Genomic DNA, 18,388 nt, shown 5'->3' with positions numbered 1-18,388 from the left:
GAGTATAACATTTGTGAATATTCATTGGATGGTTTAGACATCTTTAGTCCTTCAGGGACTTTCATATAGATATCCCGATCTAATGAGCCGTATTAGTAGGTTGTTACCACATTCATTAAATGCATATGTAGTTTATGATATGCAGATAAATTGACCAAATAACGCAACGTTATCGCATCCACTACAGGGGAATACGTTTCTTCATAATCTATACCGAGACTTTGTGAGAAACCTTGTGCCACAAGTCGAGCTTTGTAGCGCACAACTTCATTTTTCTCATTTCGTTTTCTCACAAATACCTACCTATATCCAACAGGTTTTACATCTTCTGGTGTACGGACTACAAGTCCAAAGACTTCACGTTTTGCAAGTGAGTCTAATTCAGCCTTCATGGCTTCTTCCCATTTTGGCCAATCATTCATTTGTCGACATTTTTCGATTGATCTTGGCTCAAGATTCTTACTTTCATGCATGATTACGGGACATCGCGTTCTCCTTGGTCTTTCTCTGCTGTCTTCCCGGTTCTCCTCCGCGGTTTGTCTCGTCGGAGGTCGAGTGTAAATTAGGGGATCTCGCAGTCTTTTTGGCAACTCCCTGCTTTCCTCTTGGCTTTCGATTCTGATCGGGGGTTCGGGGTGCGTCTGGAACGACTTCTTTGGGGACTTCTCCCTCTCCTTCGAGGAGATCGGGATTGATCTTGTCCAGGAGATGGTTGGTAGCGCTCCCGGCTTGCTAGCTCGCGCTCTAGGTTCTGCACCCTGTGACGCAGCTCCTGCATTATTCTGGCGCTGTCACTGTCTGTTCCTCCAAAGGGGCGCCTCTCCTGAGAGCGCGAGGGTAGCTCGGGTCGTCGCGGGGGGGACCTTGTACATTCGCGGGAGGAAGCCACAGATGCCACCCTACCAGTTCGGGGAGCCATCTCTCCCCCGCGTGGTTCGCCTCCGTCATCCGCCTCCACAGGACCTAACATAATTGAGGACAGACCCCACAGACGGCGCCAATGTTCGGTACTTCGAGTACCGGACGGGTCGAGGGCGTTCTCCGGGTAAGATGGTGGGACTCGGCCTGGATCTACGTCTGGTGAGCGAGACGTGAGGTTGAACGACCTTCCGAGCTGCTGGGGTGCAAAAGGGGAGGGGGTGCCACCTGCAATGACACTCCGATGCTCAAGTCAGAAAAATTGTCCAGATGGCAGTAAGAGTAAGTGAGATAGTGACATACCTTGGAAGAGGGGTAGAACCCTCCCCATATATACCCTGTCAGTAAAACGGACTCCACAGGGGAGGTCTCCTTCTTGAAAGCTTCCTCTCCCAATTGTCATATAACTGGCTACAGGAGAGCCAGTGTCCGGGTCGTGGTTCGAACGTGGGACGCCTGCTATGTCGGCCCCTCGGGTCGGGTCCTCCTTTACAAAAGACCGGATCGGACAATGCACCGACTGGGCCGGGCCATAACAGTTATGTTAGGCCAATTCATATAAGGCAACTACTAATATTTCTATCTATGGTTTGTCTGAATGTATTTTGTTCATGAATAGTTGAACACAATAATGATTATCATTTAAAATTTCTGCTCTAATCCTGTAATTTTATATTTATTTTATTTTATGTAAGAAAAATTAAAATGATTAGATTTTTTTTGGTGAACAAAATGATTAGTTTTACAATAAGAATAAGCCGATAAGGTGAATAAATCGGCTTGTTTTTATTGTTGGGCCATTATTGATTCGAAGCACATGGCGACTCCAGAGCTCCCCGGACCCCAAAACACAAAAGCCCACACGGCGAACGAAAATTTGCGCTGTACGCCAGAGAATCCTTTAGCGCCAAAATTGAAATTTTATTTCTGGTTTCACTGTACGAGTTGTGGCTGAGAGTCCCTTTGCATAATCATAATCATAATCATCATTTTTTAATTTAATTATTAATTTTTGTCACCGAGCCTCTTCCTCGCTGCTGATGAACCAAAATCGGAGTGGGAGTTTTGAAATCTGAAATGATCGAAATGACATCCAATAACCCTTACGAAATCATAGACGATGATGATGAGGTATGGATATGGAATTCGATGGTAATTCACAATTGGTTACTACCTAAGTTAGCAGCTTTCTATCTCTCTCTGAATTGCTTAGTTATCAATTTTAGGGGTTTGATTGGGAAGCAGCTGCAAGAGAAATCGACGTCGTTTGCCAACAAAGCAAGTGTGTTAGCAGCAGTGGCTGTGATGCAAACGGGAAGGCGAAGGCGAAGGGAAACAATGGCGACTCATCCCGGCAATCCACTCTCGATCAGTTTGTGGTCACTGCCAAGAAGGAAGCCCCAGTGCTTCAGGCCCAACACGAAGAAGAAGAAGTCCCAACCTCCGCCATCCACCACATTGATGCCGACGCAGCCAAAACTTGGATATACCCTGGTACTTTGTCTCTCTCATTAATTTTTAAATTTTAAAAGTGTTCATTTTGAAATTGCGGATAGAATTCAGATGAAGGAGAAGCCAAGGGAGAGTGTAAAATCTAGAGAGGAATTTGTCATGATTAATTTTTCTCTTGGTAGTCCGGTTAGTTAGAGATAAATATGTAATAGATAGATAGATAATTGATTATCCTTAGGGATTATCCATACTGTATTATGAGATGTTTTTAGCTCACCTCAGCTTGAAGAACGATGTTGCTTTCTTTTACTTTTTTTTTTTTTGCAGTTAATGTTCCTCTCCGCGACTATCAATTTGCCATCACCAAATCCGCACTTTTTTCAAACACATTGGTGGCATTGCCAACAGGATTAGGCAAGACACTTATCGCTGCTGTTGTTATGTATAACTACTTCAGATGGTTTCCTCAAGGTAATGGTTTAAGTAACTGCCACTGTGGATCCACAACTTTTTATACATGGTTATATCTTTGTCTGTGATTGCCAATTTTACGTGCAACACAAGTATATTGGTATGTTTTACATCCTTATAAATGCAAGGAGAGAGCCATTCTCAGAATTTGCAACACAAGTCCTAATGCAAGGGTGGCTCCTTTTACATATTTGCTTTCTGCTGTTTCTTTCTGCAACAGGAAAAATAGTCTTTACTGCTCCTTCTCGACCACTTGTCATGCAGCAGATAGAAGCATGCCATAATATTGTTGGAATACCCCAGGTAGGAACTGTTTTCTCCTTCATCTTTCCTTGAAGGATAATTCTGAAAATTTTTGGGTGAACATAATTACAGAAATGGACAATTGATATGACGGGTCAAATAAGTCCTCCCAAAAGAGCTTGTTTTTGGAAAACAAAGCGGGTTTTCTTTGTCACCCCACAAGTGTTGGAGAAAGATATTCATTCTGGTGAAGTTCTTAATCTATTCAATATTTATCTGGATAATTATTTAAATGTTTTGTATTCTGTGCTTTGTTTCATTTGATATCCACTGACTTTGTTCATGATGTGATTTATTTAAGGTATATGCTTAGTAAAGTACTTGGTGTGTTTGGTTATTGATGAAGCTCACAGAGCTACAGGAAATTACTCTTATTGTGAAGCTGTTCGTGAGGTTTGTTTTTCAGTACATGTTTATTCTTCATTTATACTATGTAAAGTTGATTTATCCCAGTTGTCTTTCTTTGTAGCTGATGGCTGTACCAGTGCAACTTAGAATATTAGCATTAACTGCAACCCCAGGATGTATGTTGGTAACTTGGTATTAACCAAATTCTAATTTGGTTGTTGTTTACTTGAAAAACCAGTTTGTGCTCTAATTCTAAGTGTGATATTCAGCAAAGAAGCAGACAGTCCAGCATGTTATTGATAATCTTCATGTCTCCAAGCTTGAATATCGCAGTGAAGTTAACCATGACGTTATCCCATATGTTCATAACAGGAAGATAGAGTTGGTAGAGGTAGTCAACCCATACCTATGTGGAATTTAAGGTTATATGTTTACCTTTTTGAGATCTTTGTCTCCATATTACCAGGTTGCAATGGGCCAAGATGCTGCAGAAATAAATGATAAGCTTTTGGATGTCATACGTCCAATAGTAGCAAGGCTTAATGATATTGGGGTCATTCAGAATAGAAATTATCGTACTGTATGGCTCATTACCTACTAATTTCTTAATTTTTCTCCTGGTTTCAGATTTTCTTGCTTACCTTTTAATAGCAAATAATTACACGAGTTAGCAATGTTTTCATTGAAGCTCCTCAAAGAATGGATTGTGCTTCTTCTCCCCCTTTGTTATTAATCACCTATTGAAGAACCATTTTAAACTCTAAAGTTGGCTTTTTATTTTAATGAGTTCTATTAAAATCATAGGGTGTAAACATAGTCAGATAATTTTTTGGAAATGTTTAACAATAAATAAGGCATTTTAATCCTTAACATATATGATACTGGAAAGTAACAACAGTAAGTCCTTGCTTATACTTGTCTTTTTTCTGTTCTCTTTCTTTCCTACATTTCTGTCAAACTGTTCTCGCGACACCCATTGTCAACTTAGAAAGCCTTTTTGTGCGTTACACCCAAGATGTTAAATAATAGTTTGTCCAGAGCTGTTCTGAGTAATAAGTTCAATACAGTGATAGTGATATGGCAGGAGCATTGATTAGTAGCATTGTTTCATAAATTTGTAATTTCTACGACGATCCCCGTTTGGATTCCTTTAGACTTGTTCGACTGCATGGACATTTCTTTTTCTAGTCACATTGCCGAGCTTCTAGGAAATTATATGCCTGTCCCTGATGTTTATTATCCAACTGCTTTGCATGAACAATTAAAAAGTTGATTATTTCTAATTGGTTTTTCTTAGCTATTGCTATTAAGCTTCGTTTTCTTCTCATTGTTATCTAACATTTCTTTTGGCCTGAACTATAACTACGAAGACTTGATTAGACACGTTAATCACCAATTACACTTTATCTTTTGAATGATTGACAGTTGAGCCCTTGTACGTTACTTGAAATAAGGGAAAAGTTTCGTCAAGGACATAGGCAAGACCTTTCTAATATCAACAATGTAGATGTCGAAGGGTATTTTGGGGTTCTTATCACTCTTTATTACATCCATAAGCTACTTTCAAGTCATGGAGTAAGGCCAGCACAAGAAATGCTTGAAAGAAAATTGAAGCAAGGGTAGGCCCTTGTTATACATTTATACATAAGTGTGCATAAAAAAAGTTGCTTTTGGTTATTATATACAGATATGATTTTTTTTTAAAACCTACTCTGTATGCAATAGAAATTTTAAAATATTTTGAATTTTGTTGGTCCCTATGCTTGTATGTTCGTTAGTAAATTTATCCCGTTAAGGGCTTTCTGAGGATATTTTCATTATCTTTTGCATTTATTGTTCTATGCTAACCTCGTCAAAGTTTCAATACAAGGTTTTTCGCAAAATATATGAGTAAAAATGAAGTTATGCTGAAAGCAAGGCAACTGATGCAGCAAAGCTTGTCTCATGGAGCATCTAGTCCTAAGCTCTCCAAAATGCTAGAAGTACTACATGATCATTTCAGTATGTAAAATTTCTGTTGTCAATTATGTGTATTTTAATAATTGGGTTAATTATCATTTATCAATATCAAGGGTGTTGATTTTTTTATTTATGCTGCTGAGTGCTGACAGTAATGTAACAAAAAGAAATAAAAATGCTAAAAAAAAAAAGAATTGTCGCCAGAATTGTACTGCCAGAATGATGTATGTGGCAATATTATTATGCTGGTTATTTTATAAAAAGATGCCCTTGCGCTTATTTCATGTTTAGCTGGTAAGAAGTGTATATTAAGGAGGCTTGGTATTATGTTTCAGAGTTTGTGAAAATTAAGATGAATATGAAAAAATGATCAAATTTTGGTGCTTTTATATTTTCTACTATACTTTCCTCTAGATGATCCTTTTGCTTAATTTTATGAATTTTTGCTGAAAGTTGAAATTGATGAGATGAGGGTTTTATAATAGAAAGAAACAAAGGAACTAAGGAAGCAAGAAAACTTGCAGAATGCTTTTTCTAGTACTATAAAAATTATTTGTCACCCTATCCGTGATTTAAGGAGTATTGCTTCTTGATAATGTGAAAAAAGCATTATTCTATTCTTCTGAACCAGAAAATTTGCAAATGGATGTAATGCGCATCAGTGAATACCATCTTTGTTGTGCTTGCAGAAACCAATGATCCCAAAAGTTCAAGGGTGATTATCTTCTCCAATTATAGAGAGAGTGTCAGGTAAAATACAATTGTGTGATTTCTGTATCTTATTCTGTGTAGTTTACAATGACCTTCTGCCAAATTGAATTTTTTTGAATGATAATACAATAGGGACATTATGGGTGCACTTGGAAACATTGGGGAACCAGTCAGAGCTACAGAGTTTATTGGTCAAAGTTCAGGTATTTGATGTGACATTCCTTTTTTTTAATTAAAATAATAACAAAAAACAAAAAACACGAGAGGTAAAAGTAAAACAAACTAAGCCAGCCTAACACTAACTCTGAGGTATGTCACCCCAGCCTTGTCCTCCTGAATATATTGTTGCATCTTTGTTGTGGCCTCTATCCAGAACTGGAAGCGGATTGCATCGTCCTCCCCTCTTAATTTATTTTTGCCTAATTGTTAAATTGTTGTTGACATATGCATCTTTCTTCTTCTGTTTATTTATTCATAAGAAATATCTTATCCTTGATAATATAAATTGTTTCCTTCATTGTTATTATTATGTCATTCATGAAAGAATATTTTCATTTTAATGATTTACAGGGAAAGCAATGAAAGGTCAGTCCCAAAAAGTTCAACAGGCTGTGCTGAAGGTAAGTGTTTCATTTAGTATTAGTATTAAAACTCTTTCATATACTTACAATGTTTACCACAGAAATTTCGGTCCGGTGCCTACAATGTTATTGTTGCTACATCAATTGGTGAAGAAGGTCTAGATATAATGGAAGTTGATCTTGTCATATCTTTTGATGCAAATATTTCACCACTTAGAATGATTCAGCGAATGGGAAGAACTGGAAGAAAGCATGATGGACGAGTTGATATCCTTTGGTTTCCAGTTTTGTGTATTGGCTTGTTAACAATGAGAAGCAATCAATGTTGATGGGGAAATCTTATTTCATGTTCTACAGAAGTTTAAGCATTTGTTAATGATTCCTTAACAATTCTTACTAATTTTAGCTTGTGAAGGGTCAGAGTTGAATGGCTACTTGCGGAAGAAGGCAAAGAGCAAGACTATAAGTAAACACATGCGAAATGGGGGTGTAGATAGCTTCAACTTTCATCCTAGTCCAAGAATGGTTGGAAACTATTAGATAAATTTAAACTCCTCTATTCTCTGTTTTATGATTTTGTTTATGTTGGCACGTCTACTATGCTTATCATCTAAATCCTGTTAAATACTTTTGTAGATTCCCCATGTCTTCAAACCTGAAGTTCAATATGTTGAGATGTCAATTGAGAAATTTATTCCCCGTGAAAAGAATGTGAAAGATGTCCCTCTTCCATTTTCTCCATCCAAAGATAAACTCACTGTTGCTGAAATGGATTTACTTAAAATGTATTTCCATTCTACTGAGGAAAATACAAGTAGATTGTCTCTCATTGCCTTTCCTTACTTTCAAACCTTTCCTTCTAGAATTCATAAAGTGAAGCATTCCCTTAGAACAATGATGCTTATAGACGCAATGCAGCATTTGCAAGGATTAGAAATGTGTCCCGGAAATGACAAAACTACTCTTCAGGTTTTACATCCTTTCCTAAATTAGTGTTACTACCATACTGTTAAATATGACCATAGATTCACAGTCATGCTATGGTCTGTTTTTTTTTCTTATTTTATTATTGTTCAGTAAAATGATGATGCCTTCTGTTTAATTCAGGAAGGTTCGTGTTTAGGAAATAGCAAGCCGTTTTCCATTTCTGAGGCCAAACATGGTACTTATCATCTGTTCATTTTTCTGCCCTAACTTGGACAATAAAGACTGTAAGAATCAACACACCAAGTACAAGGCCTGTTTTAGATAAAGTATCCAATGTGATTCCGGAATGGGGATTAATTTTGTTTCATTTTTATCTTTCCTTTTTTTAAAAAAAATGTGGAGTAACTGTTCTCTCTCCACCCCACCTTATTCCGCGCCTTCTGTGTGTGTGTGTTTTGTTGTGAAATAATTCTGCAATTTCATGTGAAAAATATAAGGTTTTTGGGTTAAAATTCCATAATATTTTGCTTTTCTAAGTGTGCTATTATTCCTCTTATTGTCATTTCAATTTATGTTTCACAAAATTGTCAACATGATAGAAAAAAATGGTGGTGCAATACTACAGATTTCATTTTCCATATTAATTCTTTCTTGATGGGACTTATCCTTTTCTGTGAAGTAGCATTTTCAACTTGTGTGAGGATTTCCCAAATACCAAAAAACATGTGAAATTTATATAATTCAGTAGCTAGTGGGAATTTCTTATTGTTTGTATCTTCTACTTCAGACACTGAATCATGCTATAGGCATACAATGGAAAGGAATGTTGACACCGTAAATTGTATGAACTTGGATTCCCATCCTTTGAGGATTAAAACCAAAGATACTATTGATCTAACTATACAAGAAGATAGTACTTTCGATGACTTGATTGAGCATGAAGAGGATTCACTCCAGGGTGATGAGATAGTTCCCGAGACTCCGGTTGCTAATAAAAGTGCATCAAATGGAGGAGATAATGCTGGTGAAACGACCAACCTTTTGGTCAAGACTTCATTGTTTCCAGAAGATGTATGCATTAATGGCATTAGAGAAGGAGAATTTAGTCCTCGCTTAACTGATTTCATTACAAGTGGTGTTGTTCCAGAGTCTCCAGTTGATGATGAACAAGGTTAGTGTCTTCAATCATAATGTACCTTTGCACACTATATTTGACTTTTTTTTATACGATTGAGTGTGTTTTTTCACAGTGACATATAATTACTTCTGAAACATTTAATTTTCCAGAGAAATCAAGAGGCAAGTCTATAATTCGAGACTGTATTTTGCCTGTTCGACTCCACGAAGAACAGGATACATGTCCCTTGAGTTCTATGCGAAGTGAAAAAGTTGTAATTGAGGGCAGTACTGGAAAGAATGTCTCTGATTCTCCAGTAGATAATGGAACTCGAACTCCTTTACTTGAGTTGAAGAATTCTGCAATTAAAAGACGACGCATCATTATTTCCCAAACTGAGGAAGGTCACTCACACATGTCTGACCCAAGCTTCAGGGAAGAATCACATTTAAGCTCTGGTAAAATGCCTGGAACTGTAAGTATTCAACCTTTGCGCAAATTTAAAAGGTTGCGGAAAGCTGCAGATGGTGACAGCAAAGTTAATCAGGAAAACAATGATCCCACCCGATATAAGCATGTTCAAAGTCATTTTGGTGAGTCTGATGCACCCTTTTCCTTTGTTGAACTAAATGTAGAAGTATTTCTACCACGTTGAACATAATTTTTAACTAGTTCCATAATGAATATATGCGAAAACTAAGAGGTTAAGCTGTCCTACTTTTGCATTTTAGGTAAAAGGAAATCAACGAATGATGTGAGAGACTTCATTGAGGAGGAAGCTGAGTAAGTTTAAGCCAAACATTCGCCGAATCTTGCATTTATCAATGTTGTTGTTGATGATCATGATGATGTTGTAGTTGTTTGAAAATTAACATTGAAGTTAGCATATTTTTCATTGATGATTGAAGATAGGATTAAATGTTTTTTGGTTCAAAATTCATAACTATTTGCTTGACTGACTATAATTTTGTTTTTTGATATTGATCCAAACATTTTCAAATTTTATTGGTTCTTAAAACTTATGATGAATTTGTTTCAAGAAGTTCAAACTATTATTTAAATGAGTTAAACATGTAAAAAGAATATTATTTCAGTTTAACAATAAAAAACGACCCAGAATATGGTAGGAAGTGAACCAAATATCTGTACAAAATTTGAACCAAAAATAAAAAAGGAATCAAAATCAAAATTTGCGATATTTCTAGTACCATTATATTCAACCTAAAAGATATATTGAAATATTATGCAAGGAATGTGCATATATCATGGACATTTTGTGAAAGCATATCCAATATGATGAGCTATTCAATGTCTGCAGGGTTTCTGCAGAGGCAAATGTATCTAGTGACGAAGATGGAGAAGATGATGTTTCTTATGACAGTTTCATTGATGACAGGACAAACCCTATAGGAGAAAGTCAGCCTGAAGTTAGTAGAGTGGACATGATGGCAATTTACAGGTATTTTATTCATATTCCTCATTTGTCAGCTTTCCATAGGAGGATGCATAATTCCAGACATGGTAGCAAAATAACTCATAAATTCATCTTATAAAATAAACAAAGTGGATTGGTTGGTTCAAGTGGTCTACACTTGTTCCCTTGAATAAGATTGCAGGATTCAAACTTGGTAAATGAATTAATGAAAATAAGAAGATAAAAACAAGCGACTGAACAGATTAGTCGGAGTATAGGTAATGTTAGGTGTTGACCTTTGGTTGGGTGATTCTGTTGAATAATTGGCATATCAATGAGTCTACGAAGACAAAGAAAGTTTAAATTTCCTAATCAACCATTAAGCTTGAAGAAAAAAAAATTGAAGAATGATAAGATGAAATTGCTTTTTAAATCACTAGATGAAATTGAAGAATGATAAGAATGATAAGAGACGAGGCTAGTGTATGTTTTAAAAAAGCAATGTCACATTTTCAAAGAGAAACCTTGTGACTAATTAGTGAGGCGTTTCACAATGTACATACCTTTACCTCTTGTATTATCCTTGTTTCTTTCTTTGCTAGTTTGTAGTATATAGAATCTTGTCAACTTGATATTAAAGTTGCATAATGACTCACTAGAATCAACTCTGCTGCAGGCGTTCTTTGCTTAGTCAAACGCAGATAAATGGAAGTTACAGCTCTTCTGCCATGTTCAGCCCTGACAGTGTTACTAATGGAAGTGGGGGCTCTTCAGGCAAGACAGTAATGAGTCATGTTCATGGCAACTGCATAGACCAAGAAAAAGTGCCTTCAACTAGTTCCCTTACAGGAAACGTTACAAGTCGTAAAAGATTGTCCCTTTATCATTCAGGAGGACACCTTCCAACTATGAACCTTGAACAAGAATTTGCACTTCAATCAAAGAAAGACTTGGTGGATGCCCCTGATTTTACTGTGGATTATCAATGTGATGATCAATTTTATAACGACCTTGATCTTGATGAGTTGGAGGCACAAGCAATCTCACTTCATAAAAAGAAATTAGGTTTGTCAACTCAGAAGCAAGATGCAATCCCTCTACCTCCCTCTCTGAAGGAAGATAGCTTTTGGGCTCCATCGTTTGACCTCGGCATATGAGAAACAATTGATGCAGCTTGCTACTTCCGTTTTGTATATTGGTTAGATTAGATAAATCTTTATGATTCACCTTTTTGTATATTCATTTATGTGGATTCACGCCCCAATGTTGTTTGGCTCCCCCTCTTATGGACATTGCTAAGGTCAATTACGACGGGAGTGTTTTTACTGATTGGTATTTGGCTGGCTTTGGTTGTGCCATTTGTGACAGCGCAAGTAAATGGATCAAGGGCTGTTTGGATTACTGTCACAATATTAATGTCTTACATAGTGAGCTATTTGCAATTTGGAGAGGTCTGGTGCTGACTACGGTGTCTGGCCTGGGGAGAATCTGGTGTGAAAGACAGCATTGATGCTTTCTCTTTGGTTAACAGTACTGAAGATACATGGGCTCTTATGTGAGAATGGAAGGTTATCATCAAGTTCATTCAGCGCTCCGCTGCATGCTTAGGACGGCTGAGTCCACAGGTTCCATATGTAGCCCAGACTGTGCTGTCGAGGCTCATGTGGCTAGCGATCTGGCCTCTTCGGATTCCCCTGTTCTGTTTCTTTTCTTTGGGAGCTTGGGGGACTACACAGCATCCCAATGTTGATATGGTGATGAATTATAAGCACAACAAATGGACATCATATCACTAGGCTTTTGGTTAATGCTATACAGCACGCAATATTGTTATTTATCATGAGGGATATTTATTCATTTTTACATAAGATCATTATGTCGATTCATCTGTAATTATAGTTAGTTTATTACAAAAGATGGATATCAATATTTTCCTAGTGACACTAAACTCCCATTTGAGGAGACATTAATAAAAAGTAACTGCGTGATTTTTATTTTATATTTTCACATAAAATAGTAAACAAAAGTTTATTATGTTCTTGAAAAATAAAATTACTCTTTATACATATAATTATCAATGAAACCTAGAAATGAAACAAGTCAAAACCAGTACATACTACCTACCTAACAACTAACAAGAAGTTTTCTCAGCGGGTTTTTCAGGTTTTCGTTGTCTCTCGATAGCCCTAACCACTTCTCAGCAACCTGACTTACTTTTATGTGTATATTCCCTTTCTGCCAGCACGTTGTAGAATTATAGACGACGCAGGCAAACTATTCCAACAATGTAAGGGGTACAAGAGGGAAACATGATTTTCCTTCCTACCTTAACCTTAATTCATCGACAAGAATATTTTAATTTACAAAGACGTGCTGTGTACATCAATTTCCTTATTTCTTTTTTTTTTTCATTTTTATTTTTATCTTTGGTTACTGATACTTTATTTATGAGACATCAGTTTCCCAATGCTGAGTTGACTTTGTCTTCATTGGCAAATGCTGACTTCTGTCTACTCTCTAAAGACTACTCAATATCCTTTATAGCATCCTGCATTTTAACACTGGTGAGTCAGATCGCAGGCTCGGTAATGCAACAAGTGAATTACTTCTCTATTTCTCAATGATGATCACTTTTGCATGTATCTTAGAATGCAAAATTGCAAATGCGACTATCATTAGGCAATACCTTTGCAAGTCGAGTTACATATGCAGCAGCTAATCCAGTGGCTAACAGTCCTAGCCCAAGCGTCAGCAGCTGATTGCTTCCTCCAAGTACATTAAGATCAGATTCTTCTTGCTGTCAATGAAAAGCACAAGTGATATCAAGCAGCCAATCAATAATTAACAGAGGTCCTGAAGGCAAACAACTATTGCATTTAAAAACAGCAACTAGTGTAAACAAACGATATATGATTTCACCAACATAATTTCATTCACCCTGTCAGGATATTAGGATTCTTAGCATAGTCTGCCTTCACTCTTTCAAGTGTAATCTATTCATTTGTACCTATGTCCCTTTTTCCTGGTGTAGTCCAGGCAGATAAGTTATCCATTCAAGACAAACTTGTGGCTGAAATAATCTGAGTGAGAGACGGCCTTAAAGAACTTGAGATTCATCACAAATTAAATAGATGTCACAGTCTTCCCCTACAAACGAATATCGACATATAGGAGGCAAGAAACCATAAACTCGTTGAACCAACTTTGATACCATATAACAGATACCTACTGCAGCTATGGATGTCATCCAACCAGGACATAAAGTGCATAAAGTGCCAACCACTAAAATTAACAATGTATACTTCATATGCTAATGCCCATAACACTCTGATCTGACTATATCTCCCATCGAAAATTAATCTTTCTACACATAACCTTAACTTTTTTAAGTTTTGCTGTAGATCTGCCAAGGAATGCTGTACCAGGTTTTCCAATGAGCTTTTGTGAAATTGCAATATCGATCAAGGGTAAATACACTGATCTCTTGAGATTTGGTTTACAATACAGATGGCACCTATTAATTTTTCATGCCTAAACTAACCTCGCATTTATATGGGAGGTTAATGTGACATTTACAAAATACAGGATCATAAAGTGTCATTAAAAATACATCTTATGGGAAGTTAGTATATATTTTTAAAAATAGAAGGGTGCATTATGTAATATCACCTAATCTCATGGAAAGTCAATGTAATCTACTTTTTGTTAATGAAAACAGATACCAAACAGTATGCCAACATGCCTTTCAGCATCATCCATTTCTTCCTTTAACACCATCTCATATTCCTTCCAAGAAATATGCATAAAAAAGATGAAGAGAACAAAACAACATGAAGGTACTGTAGGGCAAAGCAATAAAATGATAATGACTAAAGTACTAGCATAACAAGAACACAATGCCATTTTCTTTTTAAATAACTAAGTGCGAACTCACAATTATTGCTCTTCCAAAAGCACCAGCACTAACGTAAGCCCATGTTCCTGGAAGCATCCCCAACCAACTGCATGATAATCATTAGTTAGCTTCAAATTTGACATTCAGGGCAATTCCATTTAATATAAACTTAATAACAGATTTCCCAGTTTAATTTTTTTAGAGCACAATGAATTAATGGCATTTTATAATAAAATAACCTCTGATGAATCAATGCAAACATATTTTCACGAAGTTGTGCCTAGTTGAAATTGTTACAATAAAATTCATCGGAAAGCACCTGATCATAAAAGCTGTGGTCTTAAGTTTTTACCACCAGTTCATAACATTGCAAAACATTAACAATCATTGGAAAGCCAGTGCATCTTCCAAATTCAACTAGAATCTAGATGAGGCTACTGTCAAAATTTAGAGTCGCTAAAGTGTTGCATCACTTGTTATAGGAAATATTGAGTAGCGTAAAGACTTGCCTACATAAGTTACCATTCATAGCAAGTTAAAATTTTGTTTTCTAATCCAGTCTACTTTTTAGCATTAATGACACAAGAACTTATGAAACTTTTCCACAACTAGTTTTAAATACAAAATATTATTTCCAGATAAGTAGCATAAAGTTTAAAAACACAACGGAAATCAGTATAAAATTGATATTAACTAATAATAAGCACCATACCTTCCCAATACATATGGAACAAACTTGACAGATGTTAATCCATATAAATAATTCCCCAAAGAAAATGGGAGCAGAGGGCTCAAACGAAGCAGGGTTACAACCCTGAACCCATTCTCTCCAATTGCTTTGTCAATAGCAAGAAACTTCTTGTTTCCTTCCACAAGTTTCAAAATCCGCTCACGAGCAAAATATCGTGCAATTAAAAAAGCAACACTTGCTGCCACCTGCAATCCCTTCAAGTATTAGATTCAAAGCAACACTTGCTGCCACTTATATATGTAATTGTACTAAAAGTATTTGATCAAATAGCATGATTCTTAATTAATGATTAGTATACTTATGAACAACAGTGCATTAACTTGAAACAAGAAAATATCGACATAATTACACAGATTTGTAGTCAATACAAACAAATGACCCAACACAAATGAATCGAAAAAGAAATTGACTCACTGTTCCACTAATGGAGACTATGATGGTGCCAATAACAGACCCAAAAAGAAGTCCTGCTGACATTGTTAAAGGAATAGCAGGAATTGCAAGTATCTGAGACAACATCAAAATGTAAACACAAAAAGTCAGGTCAAAACAACATCCACAGCAGAAGACGAAAACAAAAATATAATGATAGAGACAAGAAAGACAATATAACTTGAAGGGAACAAACTAATGTGCACATAACAACACCGAATTTGCATATGAAGCATTAAGCATTGAAATTGAAGGAAGGAAAATGATACCTCCAATCCAGCATAAACTGCTACAAATAATGCATATCCAGCTGGACCATAACCTGGCACGCACACAGAAAACAAAACCGTTAAAACAGAAGAAGAATTCGAAGACGAAGAAGAAGAAGAATGGTTGGATGTCAGAATCAGTTAGACCTTCGATGAAGACGGAGAACTGACTGAGGAATGAGTTGATTTGGTCCTTGTAGAAATAGCCAACAGAGGCAAAGCCGCCAACGGTGCCGACAAGCAACAGACCGGCGAGGAGTGTGCCGGTCAAGGTGGAGGAGGAGGAGGAGGAGTCAGGTTCGTTGTTCTTATCGGCGTCGACATCGACGTCGTCGTTGGGGCTAAAAAGACGCTTGATGGTGGAAGGAGCAGTGGTGACCTTGCGGAGCTGCTCCTGCTGCTTCTTCTTGGTCTGCTTGAGGGAAGAGCATGGAGAGAGGAAGTGGAAGCGGCGGTGCCCATGGCCGTGGGGAGTGAAGATGAAGGAAGAAGAAGAGGTGGTGGGTTTGCGAGTGTGAAGAATGGAAGAGGAGAGGCATGGCAATGAGAGTGTGCGCGTCATAGCATATGCTATTGCTAGCTATGCCGGCTACACTGTACGGTGCAGTTGTAGAAGCGAAGAGGAGAGTGTGGATGGATGAAGATGTAGATGAAGATGAAGGAAGGAAGGTTCTTGCTGTTGCTGTGCCTCACTCTTCTTAGCTCGATTCATGTGTTTGCGTTTCCCATTATTATTTTTGTGGCTCCCCTTTAAAAGCAGACTCCCTCTCTCCCCTAATCTATTATCGCTCCAAAGTCCAAATGCCTCGTCTGGAATATTCCTCCAATACACACGCAGTTTGTTGTGTCAACGATAATTCAGGTACTCGTGTTATTACTTTTTCCCGCAAGGGTTTACAAAAAAAGGTTAGATCACCTGATCACCCGTAAATATTATTTTTTTAATATTTAATTAATAATAATTTATATTTATATTTATAGATATTTTATATAGATATTTTATATATAAAATATATAATTTGTATTTATATTTATTAAAATTTTATATACATAAATTAATATAATTTATACTCATATTTTTTAAAATTTATATACATATATTAATAAAATTTATTTATTAAAAATAATTTAATATTTGTACTGATAAAAACTAAAAACTATTGACTCCCACAAATTTTTTGATCTAATATATCTTTTATATTGTTATTAGCACATTAATTGAAAAATAAAATTAAGCATTAACTATAACATTATTTTTAGGACAAGTTATATAAATAAATTAAATTGGTTTTGAATTTAACAACTTTATCCTGTTTTAATTTTATGTAAATTGTTATAGGTTGTAGCGGTTTAAAATTTACACGTAATTCGTTACAAGATAGTGCGGATTACATTAAAATTTGTGCTATGCAGAAATTGTTAGAAGGTATCGTGGTTTATAAAAAAATTCCACAATGCATAAATTGCTATAAGGTCCAACGGTTTATGAAGAAATAGCGACTACTCTAATTCGTTAGAGGGTGCAGCAGTTTACATGTAATTTGGCTAAAAAACTGCAATAACCAGCAGCTGATTCTTCATTCGGTAGAAAAAGAGAAAATTGTGGCTTGAGAGAGGGAGGAGGAGGCTGGAAGAGAATTTGAAAAAATTGAGGAGATCATATTCAAGTGGGACCATGGCAAACGAAAATCACTCGTACCGGCTCAACAGTGTTATTCACGTTGCCGGAGGCATCAATGAAGAGGTTAGTTTGTTTTCTGTTTTATTATGTAATGTTTTTGGTATTTTTGTGTATTTAAAAGATTGGATAAATAGCACACATTCATGTGTACTTTGATTAGAATTTTTTTTATCAGTAATTTATTTATTAGACTTTAATATATTAGAATTTTTATGTTTTTTATTCTCACTTTTAAAAGATTAGTTAGATAATAGCCATATATTTTTCCACTGGATTAGGACATTTTTAGGAATAATTTATGATTTAGGCTTGTGTGAATTAGTATTTAATTAGGGTGTGGTTATTTTTATCAAATGATGTAGTTAAGTAGGTGTATTTACAGCATTTAAAGGCAACAGAATATGCTTCTACATGAGTATATCATACCTTGTTTGAAAATAGTTGGTTTGTATCACTTGGTTAGGCTGAATACTCATTGGTTCTGGTTGGATGAGCCATGGTGAACGCATTTATTGCGAGATAACATCTTGAGACACACACGTTTTACAAGTACATGGTAGATTCATTAACCTGATCACCAACTCTAACCGAAGAAGTCTTCAACAGTGCAATGGTTCCTTCTATGGTGGATTGCACACCAAGCATCTAACGGAACAACTTGCCATAAGACTCTTCCCAATCTTCATAGATTTGTGCTACTACCTTCTGCTTTTCCAGCCAAACACTCTTGTAAGTAGCCTGAATTCATAGGTTATTTCTGTAGCTTACTGCCAAACCTTTATCGTAACCGCAATATCTGCTCTAACTAACGGAAAGATCCTCGCACAAATGACATGATAATCAAGCTGTCGGTAATCGCTTGAAATCGATGTAGCCAAACAAGTTTCAGGCTCGTTGTACCTTCTAACCTCTCAGGTACCCTTTCGTCGCCGAAGTGTGATGCAAATTAACCACGTGCAACCTTTACCGAACTCCTTGTATTTTCCATGGTACTTAAGATTATCTGACTCTAATACACTGTAGTCAACTCCATGACAAATGCTATAATCCTTTACGCTAAACACAACTTCCATTTTACTTTGGAAAAATTGGCCAATCTGAAATTTCATAGGAGCGGTTCCATCATGTAATTTCTGACCCCAAAGATAGGATCTACATC

General features: G+C 36.4%; 2 protein-coding genes across 3 annotated transcripts; one reads left to right on the top strand and one right to left on the bottom strand.

Annotated features, from left to right (window-relative positions):
• Positions 1 to 1,507: 1,507 nt before the first annotated feature.
• Positions 1,508 to 12,200, top strand: LOC112737441 (DEAD-box ATP-dependent RNA helicase FANCM). Of its 2 annotated transcripts, none has more exons than XM_025787347.3 (23): positions 1,508 to 2,049; positions 2,145 to 2,412; positions 2,698 to 2,841; positions 3,062 to 3,144; positions 3,217 to 3,331; positions 3,446 to 3,537; positions 3,614 to 3,668; positions 3,762 to 3,883; positions 3,959 to 4,072; positions 4,918 to 5,111; positions 5,363 to 5,493; positions 6,141 to 6,201; positions 6,295 to 6,365; positions 6,733 to 6,782; positions 6,845 to 7,010; positions 7,141 to 7,268; positions 7,380 to 7,712; positions 7,851 to 7,905; positions 8,458 to 8,841; positions 8,958 to 9,380; positions 9,519 to 9,570; positions 10,106 to 10,246; positions 10,878 to 12,200. In XM_025787347.3, exons 1-23 carry the CDS (start codon positions 1,996 to 1,998, stop codon positions 11,356 to 11,358), a joined length of 3,717 nt encoding a protein of 1,238 aa, XP_025643132.1. In that variant the 5' UTR covers positions 1,508 to 1,995; the 3' UTR covers positions 11,359 to 12,200. The 2 variants fall into 2 exon arrangements, with proteins under 2 accessions (XP_025643132.1, XP_072069273.1); XM_072213172.1 differs by having other exon boundaries at positions 1,721 to 2,049; positions 2,132 to 2,412.
• On the bottom strand, positions 12,172 to 16,416 carry LOC112737443 (uncharacterized). The gene is made up of 7 exons (XM_025787348.3): positions 15,696 to 16,416; positions 15,549 to 15,601; positions 15,262 to 15,354; positions 14,809 to 15,032; positions 14,136 to 14,202; positions 12,888 to 12,998; positions 12,172 to 12,749 (listed from the first exon to the last, which is right to left on the bottom strand). The coding sequence occupies exons 1-7, from the start codon at positions 16,108 to 16,110 to the stop codon at positions 12,726 to 12,728; spliced, it is 987 nt and encodes a 328-aa protein (XP_025643133.1). The 5' UTR covers positions 16,111 to 16,416; the 3' UTR covers positions 12,172 to 12,725.
• Between the last annotated feature and the right edge of the window lie 1,972 nt (positions 16,417 to 18,388).

Source organism: Arachis hypogaea, chromosome 13 (assembly GCF_003086295.3).
Source record: "Arachis hypogaea cultivar Tifrunner chromosome 13, arahy.Tifrunner.gnm2.J5K5, whole genome shotgun sequence".
In the NCBI taxonomy this organism is placed as follows: domain Eukaryota; kingdom Viridiplantae; phylum Streptophyta; class Magnoliopsida; order Fabales; family Fabaceae; genus Arachis; species Arachis hypogaea.
The sequence above is the reverse complement of the archived record's forward strand: the minus strand, read 5'-3'. Positions and strand labels throughout refer to the sequence as shown.